The sequence below is a fragment of the Typopeltis vanoorti genome, chromosome 11 (assembly GCF_054136105.1).
Source record: "Typopeltis vanoorti isolate ZY-2024b chromosome 11, IOZ_Tvanoo_1.0, whole genome shotgun sequence".
Taxonomy (NCBI): domain Eukaryota; kingdom Metazoa; phylum Arthropoda; class Arachnida; order Uropygi; family Thelyphonidae; genus Typopeltis; species Typopeltis vanoorti.
Genome location: NC_143559.1, coordinates 127,671,351 through 127,695,398, shown reverse-complemented (window position 1 = coordinate 127,695,398; position 24,048 = coordinate 127,671,351). Strand labels below are relative to the sequence as shown.

At 35.9% G+C, this 24,048-nt stretch overlaps 1 protein-coding gene across 1 annotated transcript in view; it reads right to left on the bottom strand.

The window, feature by feature from the left end:
• Positions 1-24,048, bottom strand: part of LOC150102036 (LIM domain kinase 1-like) — a 307,253-nt gene that overhangs the window by 166,914 nt on the left and 116,291 nt on the right. Inside the window, exon 6 of the mRNA XM_090399953.1 lies at positions 3,794-3,887. Coding sequence (XP_090256079.1) covers positions 3,794-3,887 — 94 coding nt within the window. The remainder of the gene's footprint in view (positions 1-3,793; positions 3,888-24,048) is intronic.

The following is a 24,048-nucleotide window of genomic DNA, read 5'->3' as shown; positions in this document are numbered from 1 at the left end:
TTGGATTCCTTTTAAATTACTCTTTTCTCCACTTCTAAGCTCTTTTTTTTATACCATCCAGAACATTTTGCCACCTTCCTGATATTTATTTGCTATATTCTTACCAAAATCTTTCCATAACTTTTGTTTAGCGATTTTTACACACCGTTTAGCTCTGTGACATTTTTCTCTGTATTCTTTTAGGGCATTTGCTGACGTATTTGCTAGTAACTTTTGGTATACTTTCTTCTTTACCAGGACCACTTCTTTAACCTCGTATCCACCATGGTGTTCTAATTTTTCTATCCTTGCAGACCACTTCACCACATCTCGCTCTCTCTAGCTGAATCGGTCAATGTTTTCTTCAGTGTTCGCCACTGAGACACAAAAGGTTTTGGTATTTTCCAACCATTTCATCTTTTCTTCAACAATGTTTGTATAGTTGAGCCTACAGTTACCTGTTAAAAGATGCTCAACTTTAATACTTTTTAAACCTTTCTTATATACTGTTCTTTATGATGTGTTATCCATTTTTATCCTACTTAGCTCTAAGTAATGGTTATTTCCAATTTCAAATCCTCTGTACATTCTATCCTGAACCAGCATGAAGATATTAACTATCAACAATGCCATAGCTAATGAGGCTTTTTTTTTTATTCTTGCATCTTCTCTCCATTGTGAACATCTTTATGTTGGAACATGGTGTTAGTATTGACTAGTCTCTATTCTCCAAATTTTTCCAAAACGTTCCTATATGCCTATAGGAATTATTTCCTACTTTATGTCAGCTACCTGCTCTAATGACTAGAGACATTCTTCCACTTCTTCCTTAGAGGTACTTTCTGTAAGAGCATAATAAATTTAGTTTAATCCTTTATCCAAGTGTAAGCAAACAAAGTTTGCACCTGGAGTATCTTCAGGACTGAGGCAACTGTTGGTAAAGGTGGACCAAGCTTCAGGTGCAAACTTTGTTTGCTTATACTTGGATAAAGGATTAAACTAAATTTATTATAATTTACTCGGCCAACCAGGACACCCAGCCTGGTTGGCCGAGTGGTTAGCATATCCGTTCTCCAGCTAAAAGGCTGTGGGTTCGAATCCCGCCGTGAGCATGGCTGCTTGTGATTGTCTGTGAAAATACTAGTGGTGGTGGTGGGCAGTAGATGGCATTGGTTTTGATGAGAAAGGTAGTGCGGTGGATGGATTAGTGGAGAGGGAGAGTTGTAGATCCTGCCCTCAATGAGTATTGGACTCCCTGGAGGTGTTACTTCCACTTTAGTATCACCACCTCTGGGTCTGGCTCCCATTGAAGAGACCTCAATAAAGGTCAAAACAGGTCTGGGTAGTGGCCCTTCCCTTAATGCATAGCATTATACACATCCGCAAGGAGATGTGCTTTGCATTATGGGAGATACTAAGACAAGTGATGAGAGCTTGGTCCACCTTTACCATGAGTTGCCTCAGTCCTGAAGATTCTTCAGGTGCAAACTTTGTTTGCTTACACTTGGATAAAGGATTAAACTAAATTTATTATAGTCTAACCAAGTGGGGGGGGAACTTCCAACTTTCTGTGAGATCATAAGCACAAATAACTTTCATTGTACATTTCCTCCATTTTGATGTTTGCCCACATAACTCTACTTGAAACTGCTTTCCAATCTAGAAATTTATCTTCATGTTTGGTGTTGAATGTTATCACATTCAATACCAAATTGCATATGATGATACAACATGATGAAATCTCATCATGTTGTATCATCATATGCAATTGTAGCTTAAGCCAACAGAATACAATTTGGTTGGCTAAGTTTCAAATTGCTAGTTCTTCTAGAAATTTATCTTCATGTTTGGTGTTGAATGTTATCACATTCAACACCAAATTGCATATGATGATACAACATGATGAAATCTCATCATGTTGTATCATCATATGCAATTGTAGCTTAAGCCAACAGAATACAATTTGGTTGGCTAAGTTTCAAATTGCTAGTTCTTCTAGTGTCCAGTAGATACCTGCTGATGGGGCACAGCATGTGAAGGTGAGGATTAGACACTGCTAGACATTAGAGGTCAGAAGCCCCAGTCGGTTCTCTGCATTCCAGGTCCAGGTTTAAGTAGATGGCTATGCTATACTAGGCAACCACAGTATCCTACTAATGATGACACCTGACTAGTGAGATATTTACCTGAATGGTGAGCCAAAACAAAATATTTCAAGCCTTCAGTCATGCAGAACACCTTACTGGCTAACTGTTGGGTTGGCATATTTTTTGTGCATGAAATTATAAATGTTAACAGTGTCTGAATTTTTACTGCTCACAAAAGCAAAGTATGGTGAAATGAGCAAGGCGAGAAAAGTCATAGTGTCACTAATAGCTGATTCTAAAAGTGTTTTAATTGCAAAAATTTCATTTTGTCATTTTTATTTAAATAAAAATGTTCATATTTCAGGAACCACAATAAGCAGAGTAAAAACTGAAGTTTATTAATTATTTCAGCAATATCTATAGAGTTCTCGTTATCCAACTTGAGTATATTCAACTGAATTATCAAAGAGTCATATCCAAACCTAAAATAGATGGCAAGAAACAATTGTTTTTTTGTAAATTTATCTTCATTAAGTAGTGCATCCTTTTAGTTTGAAAATTTCTTTTTGAATGTTCAGCAAAGTCTAATTTTCAGCTGTGATTGAGTTTTTATGCTTCTGCTGCGGCTGGTGTAAAAACTATATAACATTACTGTTCAGTTATTTTCCAACAATGTTTGGGGCACAATTATGGATGTCTTAAAAAAATACAATTAATATAACATCATAAAAGAAAGATCACAATGTTTTGTTTAAGATGTTTAATTCTATAAACATGAAACCTTACTCAAGTGAAAACATATGGATTTAATACTATTTAATATTGTAATAATTTAATTAAAAAAGGCTAAAAGGAGGTAATTCTTAAATGCTACATCTTGAAGAAGGTAAGGAAAATATGAATGACACCTCAAGGTTGGGGAGAAAACATGTTTCATATGATTCTTGAAGCTAAATAGAAATGAATTTAGCAGGATTTTTATAAACAGTTTTAAAAAACTAGTTCTTAATGCACATTCTAGAAATAAATCTGAGCAATCTAAAAAAGCTGGAATTCACTACTATGAGTTACAACATAACATCCAACCTAGCATGCAACGATCATTGTCAGATATTTGGCAGTTCTTTTGGATTATGTGAACAACTCCTTCCCCATTTTAACATCTTGATGATTGTAAACAACTACCCCTCCCTTGGAAATGAAAGGATGTCACATTGTATAACTCACTATATTTAATTTCTTATATTACTATTTTCTGATATTTTAATATTATTAACATTTTGAATCACCTGATGTTAAAAAAAAAAACTTTCTTTTCCCCACAAAATACTTAACTAGTATATTGTTTTTAAGTTTAAGGATATTTTATTTTTGGAGATGTCATTATCCTCCCCCCCCTCCCTCGCCCACAACCAAAAAAAGAAAGAAATCTACCTTTGGTTGAGGTATATAAATATCAACACCTGAACTGAGGTGGATTTCTTTTTCTTTTTTTTTCTTTATGTTTTATATGTTGGTTTTAAAAATAAAACCACCATATAAAACTTGCAGCTTGAAATTTCATCTAGCAACAAAATTTGGTACAGATTAATTTTTGCACTACTCGAAATGCCAGAAGGCTTCGGCATTCACACTATATTCAGAAAAAATGTCTACTAATGAAATGAATATTAAAAAGAATTAAAAATCAATGATATATTCAAATCAAAGTTCATATATAAAAATACCTCTGAAAGGCACTGGTTTTCAAGAGGGGTACCATTCACCTCCAGGATACGGTCACCAACATGTAAAGACATTAGATCTGCACTCACTCCCATGCTATGAAATAAGAGGACTGATGAAATACTTCTAAAAATAAAAATTTCATGGTACAGAAATATTGTAAAATCTCTCATAATATGTAACTCATCATGTTCGTTTTTACGTTTTTCTAGGGCGATTGAACTTAAATGTCAATTTTGTCTGTAATAATCTTGTATTTGTCATAATTTAACCATGGGCCTTTATTAAAATAATGTGGCACATGACACCATTATGTAATGCTGTTAACTATGTCCATATATGGCAATTTCAAAAGACACACGAAGTATGACGTCATGATGTTCATACATGACTATATGTGGAAGTTTCGAGAGATGTGTGCATACACACAACAGAAGTCTGGGTCTTTATAAGGCAAAACATCGAGAAGGACTTCATCTTAGGTTTCTCAGTCTTCTCCTACCTGGGTCTGCCACCATGTGAGGTCTGTTGTCGGTAATTGAAAGAGAAGTGTAGTTAAGTCTTAGTTTTCTAAATCTTCTCTTGCCTGGGTCTACCTACCACGTGAGGTCCGATGCCAGTAAACGTCGTAGGTCTGAGGGTTCCTAATCGTCTCCTACCTAGGTCCGATGCCATGTGAGGTCTGTTGTTGGTAGTTGAAAGAAGTGTTGTTAAGTCTTACTTTTCTAAATCTCCTCTTGCCTGGGTCCACCACCACGTGAGGTCCAATGCCAGTAATCAAAAGAGAAACATTAGGTCTGAGGGTTCTCAATCATCTCCTACCTAGGTCCGTCACCATGAGAAGTATTGTGTCGATTGTCAGGAAGTTTTGCTCGTATGGTGTGCGTAACAGGAAATATTTCGCTTTCGGTGAACATGAAAAATAAGTTTATTTAAGTTACGCTTATTAATTTGTGCAGTTATTTAGTGTCTGGTAAGTTGATATTCAAGAAAAAATATCAGTTTTTATTAAAATATTCTATTATTTTATGTTTACGATTATTAATTTTTATCAGTGCCACCACGTTAAAGATCAGTGCACATTGCCACCACATTAAAGATCCTAAAGGGCATAGAAAAGAAATAATAGTCCTAAGAAAAGAAATAATCCTAAAGAAATAATAGACAACTCAGACAAAGAAGGAATTTGTCAGAAAATCAAGAACAAGACAGCAGAATGAAAGAAAGACAAAAAGGAGAACTTTCATGTAAACAAAAGATTCATGTAAATGGCAGTGTGCTGAATTGGAATTGTAAGTATTTATATATGTGATATTTCCAAGCAAGAATGTACATGTGTCTGCTTATGGGTACAACATTATGTACGTTAACAATTGCAATAAGCTCACCCAAGGTGCGTCTTAATCATCTCAACTGTGTATAATTAGTTATTGTAAGAGTAAGAAGAGTACTGAACTGAACAATGTAATTTAATATTTAATTAAGCTTGCCTAATGTATGCCTAATTTCCAGTTTGTGTATGTATGACTAGCAGGATCTTCTAGATTGTGATTTAACTTTAAGAGAAGAAACATAGAACTAAGTCTGAATCAGGAAGAACTGAAATTGACAAAGACTTGAATGCAATTGTATATATATGTTAATGAGGATCAGACTGTGTAAATATTCCTTTTTGATTTAATTAAATGGTTTGTGAACAACAAACCATTTAATTAAATCACACATTGGACTGATTCTGTCAATGCACTATTCTTAAAAGTAGAGGATTTGACAAAATCGTACCAACCTGGTGCGACCATAAAGGACGTAACTGCGTCTATTAGAGAGCAAAAGGAAAGGGTGAAAGAAATGATTGTTGTGGCAGGTACGAATGATTTGAAAGGAGATAAAATGGAAATGATAGAAGACCTGAATGAATTGTTTAAGGTAGCAAAAGAAAAGAGTGAGAGAGTTAGAATGATTAGTCTTTTGCCACGGTATGACAGTGAAATGTTTAAAAGGAGGGCTATAATTGCAAATGACTTTATGCGTGGGTTATGTATGACGAGTGGTGTGGAATTTGTGGATGTGTGGAGTGAGTTTGATGGGCGAAAGGATCTATATAAGATGGATGGCTTGCATTTGAATGGTTACGGTGTAAGAAGACTTGAGAAAGTGTTGCTGAATGTAGTGGATATGCAAATTCAGGGAAACTAGATTTGTTAGGGAGGGGGGGTAGAGATACAGTCCTTATGGAGGCAGTTGAATGTAAGAATGAATATAATATGCCAGAGCAAATAAGGACAACAAATCAGAGTGGGATAGTTAATATAAGGCATCAAGGTAGGGTTGGGGCTAATGGGGGTCTTAAATTCATGTACACTAATACTAGGAGTATTAGGAACAAGAAGGAAGAGTTTTTGGCCATGGTTGGCACTTCCAGACCACAGGTTATAGGTATTAGTGAAACATGGCTGACTGTAGATGATATAACTAGTGGGATTGAATGTGATGGGTATAGTGTGTTCAGGAATGACAGAGAGAATAAAATGGGGGGAGGAGTATTGTTGATGATAGCTGATGAGCTCCAGCCAAGGAGAATAGAAGTTGAATTGCAGGATAGAGAAAAGAGCACATTTGAGGCCATTTGGTGTGAGATTGTGGCTAGCAGAACTAAATATACAATTGGGTGCTGCTATAGACCAGGTGATGGAAAAGATGGTGGTGACAGTATGCACAAGCAAATAGAAGAAATGGGTGGAAGGAGGGTGATTATTATGGGAGATTTCAACTATGGTCGCATTGATTGGAGTGAGGAGAGGACACACGGGAGGAAGGAACTGGATTTTATGCGGTTATTAAGGGATAACTATCTGCGACAGCATGTAATGGAAAATACTAGGGGTCAGAGAGTGCTTGACCTAGTAATTACATCTGAGGATTTGGCTGTAACAAATATGACCACATTGCCACCAATCGGTGAGAGTGATCATAGGGTCTTAACTTGGGAGGTGGCTAAAGGTGTAGAATTTTCAATTAAGACAGGGTACATGTGAAATTATCGGGCGGGAAAGTATGACAAGCTTAGGAGTTTGATTGGTTCAGTGCCATGGCATGTACAACTACAAGGACTAGAAGTTGATAGTGCATGGGAGGTAGTTAAGAAGTGCTTGCATGAAGCAATGGCTGACTGTATACCTAGAGTCCGAATAATAAATCAAGTAGGGGTTAAATGGATGAATAACACCATTAAGCTTGAGTTGCAAAAAAAGAAACAACTATGGAGGGAATTTAAGGAGAAGGGTGACCGGCAGGCACATGAATGGTATAAAGCGCAGGCCAGAAGGGTGACGAGTGTGGTAAGAAAAGCAAAAAAGGATTACGAAAGAACATTGGCCATGCAGGCTAAAGAGAATCCTAAACAGTTTTTTAGATATGTAGCAAGTAAAAGGAAAAATGTACATGGCAGATTGATTTTAAAGAATGCCGATGGTAGGGAGGTAACTTAATCAGTTGAGACAGTTGAGTTACTGAGTGAGCACTTTGTAAAAGTATATCATCCAGGTGGTGACATTGCAGAAACGAATAAACCAGTAGATTATATGGGAATTGTGGTTAATGAAGTGGAGGTGAGTAGTCTATTGCATAACCTCAATGTCAATACATCTGTGGGATTGGATGGTATACCAGCTCGTGTTGTACGAGAAGCAGCTAAAGAATTGTCAGTACCCTTGACCATTTTGTTTAATTTGAGTCTCGGGTCTGGGTTAGTCCCGAGTGGGTGGAAAGAGGGGAAAATAGTTCCATTGCATAAAGGTGGTTCCAAGACTGCTGTTGTAAATTACCGACCGATTAGCATATCAGGAATCATTGTCAAGGTCTTAGAGAAAATAGTCAAGAGGAAAATACAAGATTCGATAGAAGAAAATAGGATACTGTATCGGGGACAGCATGGTTTTGTGAAGGGTAGGTCATGCCTCAGTAACTTGCTCACGTTTTATAACACAGTGACGGCTGAACTGGATAAGGGTAATGGGTTTACGGTGATTCTACTGGACCTTGCCAAGGCCTTTGACAGGATTCCACATGGAATTCTAATCAGTAAATTGCAGCATATGGGAATGGACATAGGGTTGGTGAGATGGATAGGAGGGTGGTTGACGGAGAGATATCAGAGAGTGGTTTACTCGGGAGTAGAGTCCACAAGACGGCCTGTGACTAGTGGTGTGCCACAAGGATCTGTTCTTGGACCACTGCTGTTTAATTTGTTCATAAATGATATAGGAAATGATCTGAGAGGAACAGTTCATTTGTTTGTGGATGATGCGAAGTTGGGTAGGGCAATAGTGAATGCAGATGACGTCAAAATTTTGCAGGATGATTTGGATAGATTGGAGGTCTGGGCTAAGGAGAATGGATGTCAGTTTAATGTGGAAAAATGTAAGGTTATGCATTTTGGGGTGAAAAGATTGGCGGAAGGTTACTGCATTGGTGGAACCCTGCTCCAGGAAATTGATGAGGCACGAGATTTAGGAGTGTTGGTGGATAAGGAATTGAAATTTAGGGGACACATTGCAAAAGTGACCAAAACAGCTCATCAAATCACTTGGTTGCTGAAGAATACGTTGACAAGCAGAGACAAACAGGTTATTGTTCCTCTCTATCGAGCCTTGATAAGACCCCATCTAGACTACTGTGCTCAGATTTGGTCACCTAGGTTTCTTCTTGATGGGGAGGAGGTGGAGAGGATCCAGAGGCGAGTGACCAAGATGATAGCAGGTCTGTGGAATGAACCGTATGAGAACAGGTTGAGGATTTGTGGGTTGCAAAAATTGGTTGATAGGTGGAGGAGGGGAGTATGATTGAGACATTCAAATTACTGAAGGGTTTCTATAAAATTAATTCAGAAGATATTTTTGAGAACAGGGCTGGTTGTGGAAGGACTAGGGGACATCCATGGAAACTGGGCAAAAGTGTGGTTAGTAAAGGTGTTAGAGCTGGGTTCTTTACTTTTAGAGTAGTAAATGAGTGGAATGCGCTCCCTGAGTGTGTGGTGGATGCTGTGACAGTGAATGAGTTTAAGGCAAGGTATGATAGATACTGTATGAATGTCAAATAGTTGTGATGAATATGATTTGGGGCCTCCCTCGATGAGTCTAATGACTCCCTGGAGTTGCCCGTAATAATAGTAATAGTAATAAAGATAAAGTTTAAGTGATCAATAATTGAGCCATGACTAATTAAAGATTAACCTAAGCAGGAAATGTTAACAATATCTGCTTTGTTTTTAGTTTAAAATCTTATAATTGTTGGTGTAGATGCGGTTCGTTGTGGTTGGCGGATTGAGTGGTGGAAACAAAGAATTGTAGAGTAGATGCCCTCCCTCGATGAGTCTTTGGACTCCCTGGAGGTGTCATGTAATAATAATAATAATCTCGCACTCAATACATAGCCTAACTGGCACAGTCGTAAAACAAATAAATTTGTTAGACCATAAAGCGTGAGAACATAAGATCTAGCAGAAATAAATAAATGGTGGCAGTCGATAGTTAAGGCAGTCGACCATTTACAACATCTCAAGAAGTTTTAAAGAAAGAACAAAAAAAGACAAAGCAGGGTTGAGGAATACATTATACAGAAAAGAAAATAACAATATAGCCACAATTTAATATGCAAAACTAACACTGAATTCCAGTAAAATAATCATTTTCCAGAATGGCCCAAACAAATTTACAGAGCTTAACACAGCTCTGTTTTAAACACAGCTGTGTTAAGCTCTAAACACAGCTCAATTTCATTTAAAAACTTATCAGCCAGTCTTCCAAATGTTTGTATAGTTCAATCAGACTTTACTTTGCTATTTCTTTCAGTGTCTTAAAAAAATCTTGATCTTTAGTCTTTTACCTCTAGAGCATGGGTATCAAACTCGCGGCCCGCAACTAATATTTTTGCGGCCCAGCCAAACGTTTGCCAACAAAAGTGATTACTACACATAGCCGTGTTGCATGCATTTCCTTTAAATGCAGGCGAACCATCATTTCCCCCACCATTTCTACCAGCCGATTATATACCTACTATCACGTGCCAGTGCCATACCCACGTCTAGTCGTCAGTCTTGTTTGAACGGACTTGTTTGGTGTGAATAACAGGAAATATTTCGCTTTCGGTGAACATGAAAAATAAGTTCATTTACGTTACACTTATTAATTTGTGCAGTCATTTAGTGTCTGGTAAGTTGATGTTAAAGAAAAAATATCAGTTTTTATTAAAATATTCTATTATTTTATGTTAACAATTATTAATTTTTATCAGTCCTTTGTATTCAGCATCATGTCTCTATCGAAACCAAGTGATGGTAATAAACAAAAAATTGCTGACGAATATTGAAAGTTCCAAGAAAAGTGGGAATTGGAGTATTTTTGCTGTGAAGTAAAAAATAAAATAATCTGCTTAATATGTAATAATGTTATCAGTGTACCAAAGTTATACACATTATGAACTATGAACAACATAAATCAAAATATGATAATTACGAGGGATTAATTAGACAAGAAAATTTGAAAGAGTTCAAGTCAGGACTGAAAAAACAACAGTTCGTTTTTACTAAAGTATCACCAGAAAGTGAAGCGGCAGTGCATGCAAGCTACGTCTTGTCGGAGTTGATAGCTAAACACTCGAAACCTTTTACTGAAGATGATTTTGTTAAGGAATGCCTAATTCAAGCTGCAGAAATTATTTGTCCTGAAAATATGAAGGCTTTTCAAACAATCTCTTTGTCTCGAAATACAGTTGCGGAAAGAATTACTGATTTGGCCAAAATTTTAGTGTTCAGATCAAAGCAAAATCACCTAGATTCGAAGCTTTTTCCATTGCCTGTGACGAGAGTGCAGACAATGGGGACGTAGCTCAAATTAGCTGTGTTTCTTCATGCTTGCGACACGGATTTCAACATTTTTGAGGAATTATTGGAACTAGTACTAATGCATAACACTAGTACAGGACAAGATAGTACTAATGCATAACACTAGTACAGGACAAGATATATTTAATTGTGTTTTTGAACTTCTGCAAAAATACAATCTACCTCTGTCAAAATTAACTTCTGTAGCTACAGATGGAGCTCCTTCTATGACTGGAAAAAAAACAAAGTGAAATTTATGACGAATCCAAGATTCATCATACGCATTGCATTATACATCAAAAAGTATTATGCACGAAAGTAATAAACATGGAAAATGTGTTGAAATCTATCAAAAAAATGATTAATTTCAAAAAATCTCGAGGCTTAAATCAGCAACAGCTCTCTGCTTTCTTAAGCGAATTAGACAGCAAATATTCTGGTTTGTCCTACTATACTGAGGTACGTTGGCTATCCTGCTCCAAGATTCTTAAACAATTATGGGACTTGAAAGAAGAAATATGTCAGTTCTTAATAACTAAAAATCAAGACACAAGCCTGTTTTTTTTTTTTTTGACACAGTGTGGTTGCAAGATTTATCTTTCATGGTTGATATAACAAAACACTTAATGATTTAAATTTAAAACTGCAAGGAAAAGATCAGATCATTACAAACATGTGTGACAAAGTTAAGGCATTCAAATGTAATCTAGTTCTTTGGGAAAAGCAGTTGAAAAATGAAGATTTAATGCACTTTCCGACATGCAACATGAACAAATCAAGTTTAAGTGAAACTGCATCGTATCAAAAATATGCAGAAAAAATTGTAAGCCTTAAAACTGAATTTGAAACAAGATTTGCAGATTTTAAATTTTTGGAAGACAAGTTTTCTTTGTTTTCTTTGATTTTTTCAATAAATATTGAATCAGTACCTAATCAAATGCAAATAGAGGTAACTGAGATGCAGTGTGATTCAGATTTGAAGGCAAAATTCATTGAAGTTGGCATGCCTGGATTTTACAAATATTTACCTGTCAGGTTTAAAAATACTCGAAAATTCGCATGTGAAATTACATCCATGTTTGGAAGTACTTATCGGTGTGAGCAGTTATTTACAATTATGAAGGGAAATAAGTCTCCTGTCAGATCCAGAATTACTGATATTCACCTTGGATCAGTTTTGAAAGTAATCACTATGAACAAGATTTCCCCCGAAGTAGGAAAGATAGTAGCAGAGAAGAGATGACCAAGTGTCAGGGAGAAAACATTAATTTTATCGTTGTTATTGTTCTTTTTTTATACTGTACTTTTCAAAATAAACCTGCGTTTTTATGAAAATTGTAGTTTTTGTTTTTTGTGGCCCACATAAACTTAACCCGTTAACATACAAAGATGTCTCTGACACGTCTTTTGTTTATTGCACCAAAATTGATTTTGACGTATCGCAGATGTTACAAAGTTCACGTCAATTTCAAACGAATCTCATATAAAGATGTCTGTGACATGTCTTTTGTTTATTGAACCAAAATTGATTTTGATGTATTGCAGGTGTTACGAAGTTTGCATCAATTTCAAACGAATTTACAGTTAAAAAATAATTTATATGTCGAAAAAGGGTTAAACCTCGTTTATTTGGGCCTGTGTTAACCTTTGAGTTTGACATGCTTGCTCTAGAGCATTTAAAATGCATCCTTTGCCAACCTTTCTTAGTTCAAATAATAATACTTCAAGTTTTAACTCCATTTATGCTAAGAATTAATAATGTTAAAACTTGAAGCATTATTATCAAATATCTATATATTATAAAATTAAGTCCTTAAAAAAAACAGAGTAGACTAATCAGGTTAATTAATACAGTAGCTACATGATTTCAGAGTAATTATCAAAAGCATGTGATATATACACCACTAGCAAAGCTTAAATGTGCTTTCATCAAATAGCTTTTTTTTTTAATATGAGCATATAAAGACATTAAAACTTATATTAATAATATGTTTTAATCAACTGCACTATTTCTAATCCAATTCTCGAATTATGTTAAATTGATGTGAATACCATTAAGTGTTATGATTTTATCTGTTGCTCCATATAAATTTATTCAACCAGCTTTCCACACATAACAACTTTACTTACATGCTCTTCCACTCAAGTGTTCCATCTTACCTATAATATACTACTTATACTGTATGAATGCTAGTATTGTAATGTCTTCTCATGGATCAATTCTTGAGCTATTTTGTCATCTTAAGAGCCATACAAATATTTGTTTCGTTACTCCCTTAGATACCCAATCTTTGTCTTAGTTAAAATGAATTTTATTATTAGCAATTCTGCACACTTGACTGAAAATAAAATCTATCACATTTTATTTAATATGAGCATATATTAAATATGCTCATATTTAATATATCAAACCAATAGCTATGTGCTAAAGCACTGCAATATTTGCTGGCTTAGTTAGCTGAGTAGATAGTGCTTCCATGTTCAACAGGATATAGATTCAGATCTATATCCGATTTTGACACAGATGTTTATGAAAGTCTTTAAGTGGGAGATAATTTTTATTCCCAAAGTGAAGCCACCATACTTACTGGATGCCTGAAATGAAATGAAAAGTACTATGTTTGTCTACAGAGATGGGGAAATGGATTATCTAGTCTTTAGCATCCATGGTACTTGACATATAAGTTTATCCCTCAAGGATGGAATTTGAATTATAAAAATCACGTTGTATAATTACGTTTGCAGATATAGCAGTTTTAGCTGATAACGAAAATAAACTGAAAGCCACCACCCTAACAAAGATGGAAGAAATCTTCACACATTACAGCCTAAAAATTAATTATAAGAAAACAAAATTATTAATTACAAGAAAAGCAAATCCAATGAAAATAAACCTAGGAATAAATAATAACCTGCTACAACAGGTATCCTCTTTTAAATATCTTGGAAATCTTATCACAGAAGATGGAAGAAACCTATCAGGTATTAAAGCATGGATAATCCTAGCCAAAAAAGCATTCTAGGGGTGCTTAAGGGTCAAAGCTATATAACTGAGAGGAGACCTCCACATAGCCTTTAAAGGAATGCAGAGAACCGACCAAGGCTTCTGACCTAATGTCCAATCCTCACCTTCTCGTAGTGCACCCTGTTGGATATCTACTTGGATACTGAACGAACGAGGATGGGCTAGCAATTTGGGATTTAGCCGACCAAATTGTATTCTTATTGGTTAAACCAAAATAAAAAATGATGGTACAACATGACAAAATTTCATGCAGGCTGGGGCGTCGCCTAGTAAAACAAGGGCCCCCGTTGTTTTCGCCAGGGAACCAGGGTGAACAGTGAAAAGTCAGCTACTTAAACAAATCTGAAAACACACCCCAACTCAACATCACCAGAGTTAAAGATCTGTACTATCAACATAAGAAGCCTGAATGGCAAAGAAATACAGCTAGCTGAGGAATTAGATAAGTACCAGATTGACATAATAGGGGTGACTGAAACAAAAAAGACCAAAACTGGTTAGATCTTTCTGAGCAATAAATACAAAATGTTATATTCAGGCAATGACAATCAAGGAAAAGAAGGAGTAGCCATTGAATTCAACACTAAATACGAGGCTAATCTTCTTGAATGGCAGGCAGTCTCAGGTAGAGTCATGTGGACAAATAGCAGAATAGGGAATTGGACAATGAGACTTATTTGTGCCTATGGTCCCACTAAAATTCCTCCACTTCTACTAAGGTAGAAGTGGAGGAATTTTTTGATGCTTTAGAAAAAGCAACTGACACAATGAAAAAAGAATAGTTGGTCCTTGTTGGGGATCTAAATAGCAGAGTAGGAAATGATTGTCAGACATACAAAAATATTTTGGGAAAATTTGGAGAAAAGAGCAAAGCTAATAATAATGGCAAATATCTGTTGGATTTCTGCTCAGGACATGGACTGGTTATTACTAACACCATGTTCCAACATAAAAATGTGCACAAATTCACATGGAGAGAAGAGGCTAGGAATAAGAAAAGTCTCATTGACTATGTTATTGTTGATGTTTTCTCCCTGGTGCAGGACACCAGAGTGTACAGAGGATTTGAAATTGGAAGTGATCACTATTTAGTCTTGAGCAGGATAAAATTGAATTTCATATTGAAAAGAATAACATGTAGGAAAGTTTTAAAGCAAATAAAAGTTGAAAAGCTCTCAGATGTGAACTGTAGACTAAAATACAAAGATTATTGAAGAAAAAATGAAAGAGTTTGAGAACAGGAATCAAACCTTGGAGATTCAGTGGCAAACTCTGAAGAAAACATTAATTGATTCTGCCAGAGAGGCATGTGGTGAGGTTGTCTGCAAGGATAAAAAAAATCAGAACTTCATGGTGGACACAGGAAGTTAAAGAGGCAGTGAAGGAAAAGAAGAAAGCATATCAAAAGTTCCTGTCAAATAAGTCAGCTTGTGCTCTTAGAGAATATAGAGACAAATGCAAGAATGCTAAACACTGTGTAAAACTAGCTAAACAAAAGTCATGGGAGGACTTTGGCAAGAATATACAAACTAAATATCAAGAAGGTGGCAAAATATTCTGGAGGTTGTTGAAGAAGCTTAGGAATGGAGGAAAGAGTGCTGTAAAAGGAGTTAGAGATGATAAAGGTGACATGAAAACTGGAGAAAAAGATATCCTTGAAGTATGGAGTAATTACTTTGATAAACTGCTAAATGAAACAAGCAGTGATGACAGCACAGTGGTAAAAAACAGTGATCAGGCATGCAGTCAGGAATACATGCCAATACTTATTATTATTATTATTATTACCACGGGCTACTCCAGGAGTCCTTAGACTCATCGAGGGAGGCCCTAAACATCATGTTCACACAGCTGTGCAACATTCTCACAGTATCTATCATACCTTGCCTTGAACTCGCTCACTGTCATAGCACCCACAACAGACTCTGGCAGCTTATTCCACTCATTTACCACTCTAAAAGTAAAGAACCCAGCTCTAACACCCCTGCTAACCACGCTCTTGCCCAGCTTCCATGGGTGTCCCCTAGTTCTCCCACCACCAGTCCTGATCTCAAAAATATCATCTGAATTAATCCTATAGAATCCTTTTAGCAATTTGAATGTCTCAATCATATCTCCCCTTTTTCGCCTATCAACTAGTTTCTGCAACCCGCAAATCTTCAACCTGTTCTCATATGGTGCATTCCATAGACCTGCTATCATCTTAGTCACTCGCCTCTGGATCCTCTCAACCTCCTCCCCATCAAGAAGGAACCGAGGTGACCAAATCTGGGCACAGTAGTCGAGATGAGGTCTTATCAGGGCTCGGTACAGAGGTACAATAACTTGTTTTTCTCTGCTCGTCAAGGTATTTTTCAACAACCAAGTGAGTTGATGAGCTGATTTAGCTACTTTCGCAATGTGCCCCCTAAACTTCATCTCCCTATCCACCAACACTCCCAAGTCCCTGGCCTCATCAATCTCTTGGAGTACAGTTCCACCAATGTGGTATACTGCTGCTAATCTTTTCACTCCGAAATGCATAACCTTACATTTTGTCACATTAAATTGACATCCATTCTCCTTAGTCCAGAACTCCAATCTATCTAAGTCATCTTGCAAGACTTTGACATCTTCTGCATTCACTATCGCTCTACCCAACTTTGCATCATCAGCGAACAAATGAACTGTCCCACTTAGACCATTCCCTATATCGTTAATGAACAGATTAAACAGCAGTGGTCCAAGAACAGAACCCTGTGGCACACCACTAGTCACAGGCCGTTTTTTGGACTCTACTCCTGAATAAACTACTCTTTGATATCTCTCCATCAACCACCCAGCTATCCATCTCACCAACCCTATATCCATTCCCATATGTTGTAGTTTACGGATTAGAATTCCATGTGGTATCCTGTCAAACGCCTTTGCCAGGTCCAGCAGTATCACTGTAAACCCATTTCCCTTATCCAGTTCAGCCGTCACCCTGTTATAAAACTTGAAGTAGAAAAAGCCATCAAAGGCTTGAAATGTGGAAAGGCAGCTGGAGTAGATGATATTCGACCAGAAATGCTGAAGTATGGTGGTATAAGAGTCTTACAGTGGCTGCACTGCATAGTTCAGAAAGCCTGGACAGAGGGACGAATTCCTGATGATTGGAGTAGAGCTCTCATAGTACCCATATATAAAAAGGGAAATAAAACTGAATGTGAGAATTACAGAGGTATTTCACTACTGAGTGTTCCTGCCAAGATCTATGCAAGTATACTTGAGAAACGGTTGAGAAGAATTGTGGAAGAAAAGCTTGGTGAAGAACAAGCTGGATTCAAGCCAAACAGAGGTTGTCAGGATCAGATCTTCACTTTACGACAAATAGGAGAGAAAGCATGGGAATATAACAAAGATCTGTATTTAAGCTTTGTCGATTTGGAAAAGGCATATGATAAGGTGCCAAGAGAGAAGCTATTCAATACGCTGCAGTTATATGGTGTCAATGGGGCATTATATCAAGCAATACTTAGTCTTTATTTGAGTTGTAAGTCAGGAGTTAGAATTGAAGGAAGTACAGGAAGATGGTTTAATGTTAAATCTGGTGTGAGACAAGGATGTACATTATCCCCTCTGTTATTCATTATCTATATGGATCACATTATGAAGGAAAGTGGTATTAAACCTGATATCAAAATTGGAGATGTTAATGTCAGCTCCTTGCTTAAAAATATTCTTAATGCGGATGATGTTATACTTCTAAATAAATCCACTACAAGTCTGCAAGATTCTCTGACTAAATTGAATAGCTGTTGTAATAGATATGGTATGAAGGTCAGCAATAAAAAGACAAAGACAATGAAAATAGGCAGAATCATTGAAAATGTCAACTGTGTTGTGAATGGAGAACCTGTGGAACAAGTAAAACATTTCAGCTACTTAGGCACAATTTTTACTGAAGATGGTAAATTAATTATAGAAATAGACAACAGAATCAGCAAAGCTGGTATGGTGGGGAGTCAATTGAATAAATTCATATGGAATAAGAGAGAAATTAGTCGGAACACTAAATTAGCTATATACAAGACAGTGTTCAAACTAGTTTTAACTTATGGATCTGAAAGCTGGGTCAGAAGTAAAACACTTGACCAAAGACTAGAGACCGCAGATATGAGAGTCCTGAGAAAGATTAGAGGCGTGAACAGATGGCATCAATGGCAATATCATATTAAAAATGAGGATATTAGGAAAGAAATTGACATTGTCAGCATCCAGGAATGCGTTAGCAGATCTAATCTCAGGTGGTATGGTCACCTAAACAGAATGGGCAAGGAAAGATTAGCAAAACAAGTGTTCTCTGCCAGGTTGGCAGGAAAACGACCCAGAGGAAGACCAAGATATAAGTGGATTGATACGGTACGAAGTGCCTTAGACGACAGAAATATAAGATCTGATAATGTCGGAGTCTTGACGAGTAACAGACTGATTTGGAGGAAAATTGTAGATAGGAAGTTAGTAATGATATAATTTTTTCATGTAGTACTATCATATCCTGTGCACCCCTTGTGGGTACATGGCAGGAATATGATGATGATGAAAAAGCATTCTATAACAGAAGAAACATTTTTACCAGTAAAGGACTTAACATCCAGCTCAAAAAAAAGGCTAGTGAAAACATACATATGGAGCATTGCATTATATGGTTGTGAGGCCTGGACTCTAACAAAACAAGACATGAAAAAGTTGGAGGCATTTGAACTTTGGTGCTGGAGAAAAATGATGAAAATTAGTTGGACAGAAAAGAAAAGTAATGAAGAAGTTCTGAATATAGTTCATGAAGAGCGGTCATTAATGAAACACATCAATAAGAGAAGAAAAAGCCTAATTGGACACCATTTGAGGCATGGGGGACTGATTACAGAAATAATGGAGGGGACTGTAGAAGGAAAGAGGCCACAGAGGCAGACCAATAATTTCATATATAAATAACATAAATGCTAACTGGCACTAAGAGTTATGAAGAGATAAAAAGGAAGTCACAAGACAGGATGTTGTGATGTGCTGCTATATTTACCAATTTTCAGATTGATGCACCAAAGAAGAGATTTATGAAGATGAAATTTGCTCTCAAAAACTGATTATATTATATTATATTAGTGAAAATAAAGGAATATGTATTTCACTCCACATTGAAATCACCAAACAGAAAATGAAAATACAAAAAATCTATGTAATAATAAACCGGTACTGTGTGAAATATATATATATAAGTATGAAATGTTAGTTCCTAAACTAACATTTGTTGAAAGATTAGGAGCATAAACAGATGACATCAATGGCAATATCATATTAGAAAATGAGGATATTAAGAAAAAACCTGATATTAGTATTCTGGAATGTGTTAGCACAGTTAATATCGGGTAACGTGGTCATTTAAACAGAATGAAAAGATTAGCAAAGCAAATGGTTTTTGTGAGAATGACAAGAAAAAGATCCAGAGGAAGACCAGGATCTAGGTGTATTGATACAGTAAGAGGTGCCTCAGAAGACAGAATTATAAGATATGATAATATTGGAATCTTGAAGAAAACTGTTGATAAGTTAGCAATGATCTAACTTTTTTGTGTAGTACTATTGTAATATCCTGTACACTTCATCAAATACCTGATATGTACTAATCAGGTATTTGACGAAGATGATAAAATAATTTCAGCTCAACTTGTTTTATGCTCACATGGCTCAACTTATTAAATTTGAAATGCCTGTATTAAAACTAACAAACACTTTAGTCAGCTTGGAAGTCATGTTCCTGTTGCCTTAGTGAAGAAAGCAGTAGAAGTTATTGGACACACACTTCTACCATCCCCTGAATGAAGTTCCACTATACTATTTCTATGGTCTCGATATATTGAGAGTAACTGTTGCTTGATAATAAAAACAATTTATGGATTTTTTTTTTTTTAATAACCTCAATGAAGTATTTGGCCACAAGACCAGATTAAATATAGTATATCTTACAGTATGAATAATATTAACATTAAATAATTGTGTCACTTATTACCTGAGAGCTCCAGGAATTACTTTCCTGGCTCCAAAAGCAAACCATTTCAATAACACACCACTCTATAAAAGAAAAATCTAGCTCCACCCCTTTCTTGACTACATTCATTCTCAACTTCCACAGATGGCCTCTTGTACTTTTCCCATCCTATATAAAATGAAAAATTCCATCTACTGGTATCCTACATGACTCTTCCAACAGTTTAAATATCCATTATATCACTCTTTTCTCCTGTTTGTTAGTGTCTGTAGTCCACCCATTCTTAATCTGTCCTCGCAATGCAATATCATCTTTAACACTCTCTTTTACGTCCTCTATACTGTATCTACATCACCACAGAAACCAGGAGAGCAGATCTGTACACAATATTCTAGGTGAGGTTATATCAAAGCTTCGATATGACCACACCGGGTCTATTTTGTAAAATGACTTCCTTACCTTTACAAGTCAACCTTCATTTCAACAGTACTATTATCCTCTGTCACCATCTTTGCTATACAGTTGAAGTTCCACTTCCTATCTATTAAAACTCAAAGATCACTATAATATAATAAATTTAGTTTAATCCTTTATCCAAGTGTGAGCAAACAAAGTTTGCGCCTGAAAGTATCTTCAGGACTGGGGTAAGGTGGTACAACACCAGGGAAACTCGTTGCAAAGGTGGAGCAAGATACCAACAACTCCTGTCTCAGTATCTCCTATAATGCATAATGCAAAACACATCTCCTTGTGGATATGTCTAATGTTATGCATTAAGGGAAGGGCCACTACCCAGACTAGTTTCGACCTTTATTGAGGTCTCTTCAGTGGGAGCCAGGCCCAAGTTGAGATACCAGGCAGAAGCATTAGCAGGTCATCTCCACCTATAGGAATATAGGAATACAGTTCCCACTGAAGAGACCTCAATAAAGGTCGAAACTAGTCTGGGTAGTGGCCCTTCCCTTAATGCATAACATTAGACATATCCGCAAGGAGATGTGTTTTGCATTATAGGAGATACTGAGACAGGAGTTGTTGGTATCTTGCTCCACCTTTGCAACGAGTTGCCCTGGTGTTGTACCACCTTACCCCGGTCCTGAAGATACTGTCAGGTGCAAACTTTGTTTGCTCACACTTGGATAAAGGATTAAACTAAATTTATTATACTCTAACCAAGTGAAAAATAAAATTTCAACATCTTTCTCTAAATCCAGAGTAATTTATTAAAAAAGAGTGGCACACCATTCGGCAATTCCTATAGGTGGAGATGACCAGCTAATGCTTCTGCCTGGTATCTCAACTTGGGCCTGGCTCCCACTGAAGAGACCTCAATAAAGGTCGAAACTAGTCTGGGTAGTGGCCCTTCTCTTAATGCATAAGATTAGACATATCCGCAAGGAGATGTGTTTTGCATTATGCATTATAGGAGATACTGAGACAGGAGTTGTTGGTATCTTGCTCCACCTTTGCAACAAGTTTCCCTGGTGTTGTACCACCTTACCCCACTCCTGAAGATACTTTCAGGCACAAACTTTGTTTGCTCACACTTGGATAAAGGATTAAACTAAATTTATTATACTCTAACCAAGTGAAAAATAAAATTTCATCATCAAAGATCACTAGCATGATTAGTTTATTCTAGCATAATTCCACCAATATGATACACCATTGGATACCTCATCAGACTAATGTAATAACTTTGCATTTACTTACACTAAACTGACAATCATTTTCACATACAATTCCGGCCTATTCAAATCATTCTGCAAGTGCTACATACTAGTCACATTTCTGATTACACTAAATGATTTTGCATCATCAAAAAATGGCTGTATGTCTCCTGTCATATTCCATCCCAATATCATTAATGTACAGATCAAATGGCAATGGACCAAGGACTGATTCCTGAAGTAATTAATATACTAGTCACCTGAAGCATTGCAGATTTAATCCCCCCCCCAACAAACACACACACACCATATACCAATTTTTGATGTCAGCCAGCTATCCTCTTATCCAAAATAATAGTTATAATCCCATTCCATATCTTCAAACTTATGCCTTTCATGCTATATACTGTCAAAAGCCTAAGCAAAGTCCGAAAGTATCATGGGTATTCATTCCCCTGGTCTAACTCAACAGTAACATTATATAATGTGAGCAAGCTACTTAAACATGACCTTTCCCATTGTATGCCAATTCATTACAAAGTACAGGTTCTCTGTCAACCCATTTCAGTATGTGAACTCTTGCCAACTTTTTCAAAATCTTCACAACCACACCAGAGAAATTCACAGCAAAGTCTTTGCACCCCACCTCCATTTGTGCAACAGGTTTAGCATGCATTCTGCAGTATCTTCCTCTGCTGAGACTCAGATTATACAAGTCCAAACCAAAGGCACAGCCAGTTCACAGGAGGCACATTTTTTGCACATGTGCTGATATCCCATCTGCCCTCTACTGCTGGATTCTTATTTAGTTTATGTAATAGCTCTAATAACTCCTCATATGAGTTTCTTAATCAGGCACTTTGAGTCCATGATGCATATGTTATGTTGATAGCTCTTAGCAAAATGACACTTATTAGTTGAACAATGTTTTCTGTATTGCCACCTGCATACCATACCATACCATTTCTTTTACTTGCAGCATAATGCCAGAATTCTTTTGGGATGTCTTAGCTTGCAGAGTCAGTTTCTTTTCATATTCAGACTTAGCTTACCATACAATCCTTTAAATCCTTCTGGCTCATGCCTTATAACTTTCGTAACTGCACAGAGTATTCCTTCCACATCTATTTTGTGACTCTTGCTTAATAAAACTGCATATCCATTTCACTCTTACACTATTTATTCTTTGAACTCAAAGGATGTTTTCCATATTGTGTAAGTTGTTTTTTTTTAGTGCTTTCCAATGTAAGAGCATTAGTAGATGATGAAATAAGCAAAATAAATTAAGTATAATATGCCTAAGTAACGTGAAAAAGAAAATTATAAAAATATATAACAAGAATCAGGAAATGTGCTTTCATGAAAAGGACCAGATGTCAAACAGAGGAGTACTTTGCTTATAAACAAAAGCATATCAAACAAGGTTACTAAATATGTAGAAATATCAGTTCAGACAGCATATATAGTACAACATCAGCAAAGTAAATGATTAATATAATAGAAATACAGTATATGCACCACCCAGCAGTTATGAAGAAGTCAATGTCCAATAGAATACAGCAGGATCCTACATCTTACACAACTGTTGGGAAATTTTAATGTATGAATTAGTAAAAATAACAATGAATTTAACCCTGCATTAATAAAGCGGGGTGTCATAGTCATAGTCAATTTAAAATCTTTGGGATCTGTGACACCTCCCACCTTACTAACGCTGGGTTAAAGTGTACAGAAAAAATGGAATAGGAAAATGTAATGAAAGAGGAAATATGGTGTTAAAATTTATGATGAGGAGCCAACTGTGCTATGAACACATTTTACAAGAAAAGACTAAACCAAAAATGGACATGAATAAGTCTGAACAGACAACTATAAAAAAAAAAGAGTAATATATATATATATATATATATATTATATTTTATCATTCATTTTCGTTTTCAAACACTAAAAGAAAGGATTATATTTTATCATCTTATGTAAAAATATTTAAAGATGTTTCAGTCATCAATGTTATATCATTATATAAACTGCACATATGAAAGGTTACAAAAGATAAAAAGATTAAAAATAAAAACCTCTCAAAGAAAAAAAAAGTTAGATAAAGAGGACAACTAAGGAGAAAAGGAAAAAGAAACATGGAACTTACAGGGATGAATAAAACAATCAGAAAAAAAAAATATATATTAATGATGATAAAAAGAAAGAAGATAAAATGATACAAGAAGCAACAGATAATAAAAATATGAAAATACTATACAATTCAAAAAAATAACAGAAGATGAAAATGGACACGATATCAGAGATAAAAAAGCATGGCAGAAATGGCTAGACAGTATTTTTCAGAATTGTATTAACTCCACATGTAATGCTGAAAACATTATTACTATTTCTTGCTGTTCTTCTGGAAGCCAAAAGAACAGGAAGAAACACAAATATTTGAAACAGAACAAGAAATGAAAGAAGTGTAAAATCCCAGGAGAAGATGGAATAACAAAAGAAATAATGAAAGCAGCAAGAGAAATATTAACAACAGAACTAAAAAAAATTATTTATTTATTGAATAATTAGATTATTAAATTAAATAATATAAAAGAGAAAGATATACCAAACAGCTGGAATAATGCTATCATGAAAAAGGATAATAAGAAAAAGAAAACAGGTGTATATGTTTTCTG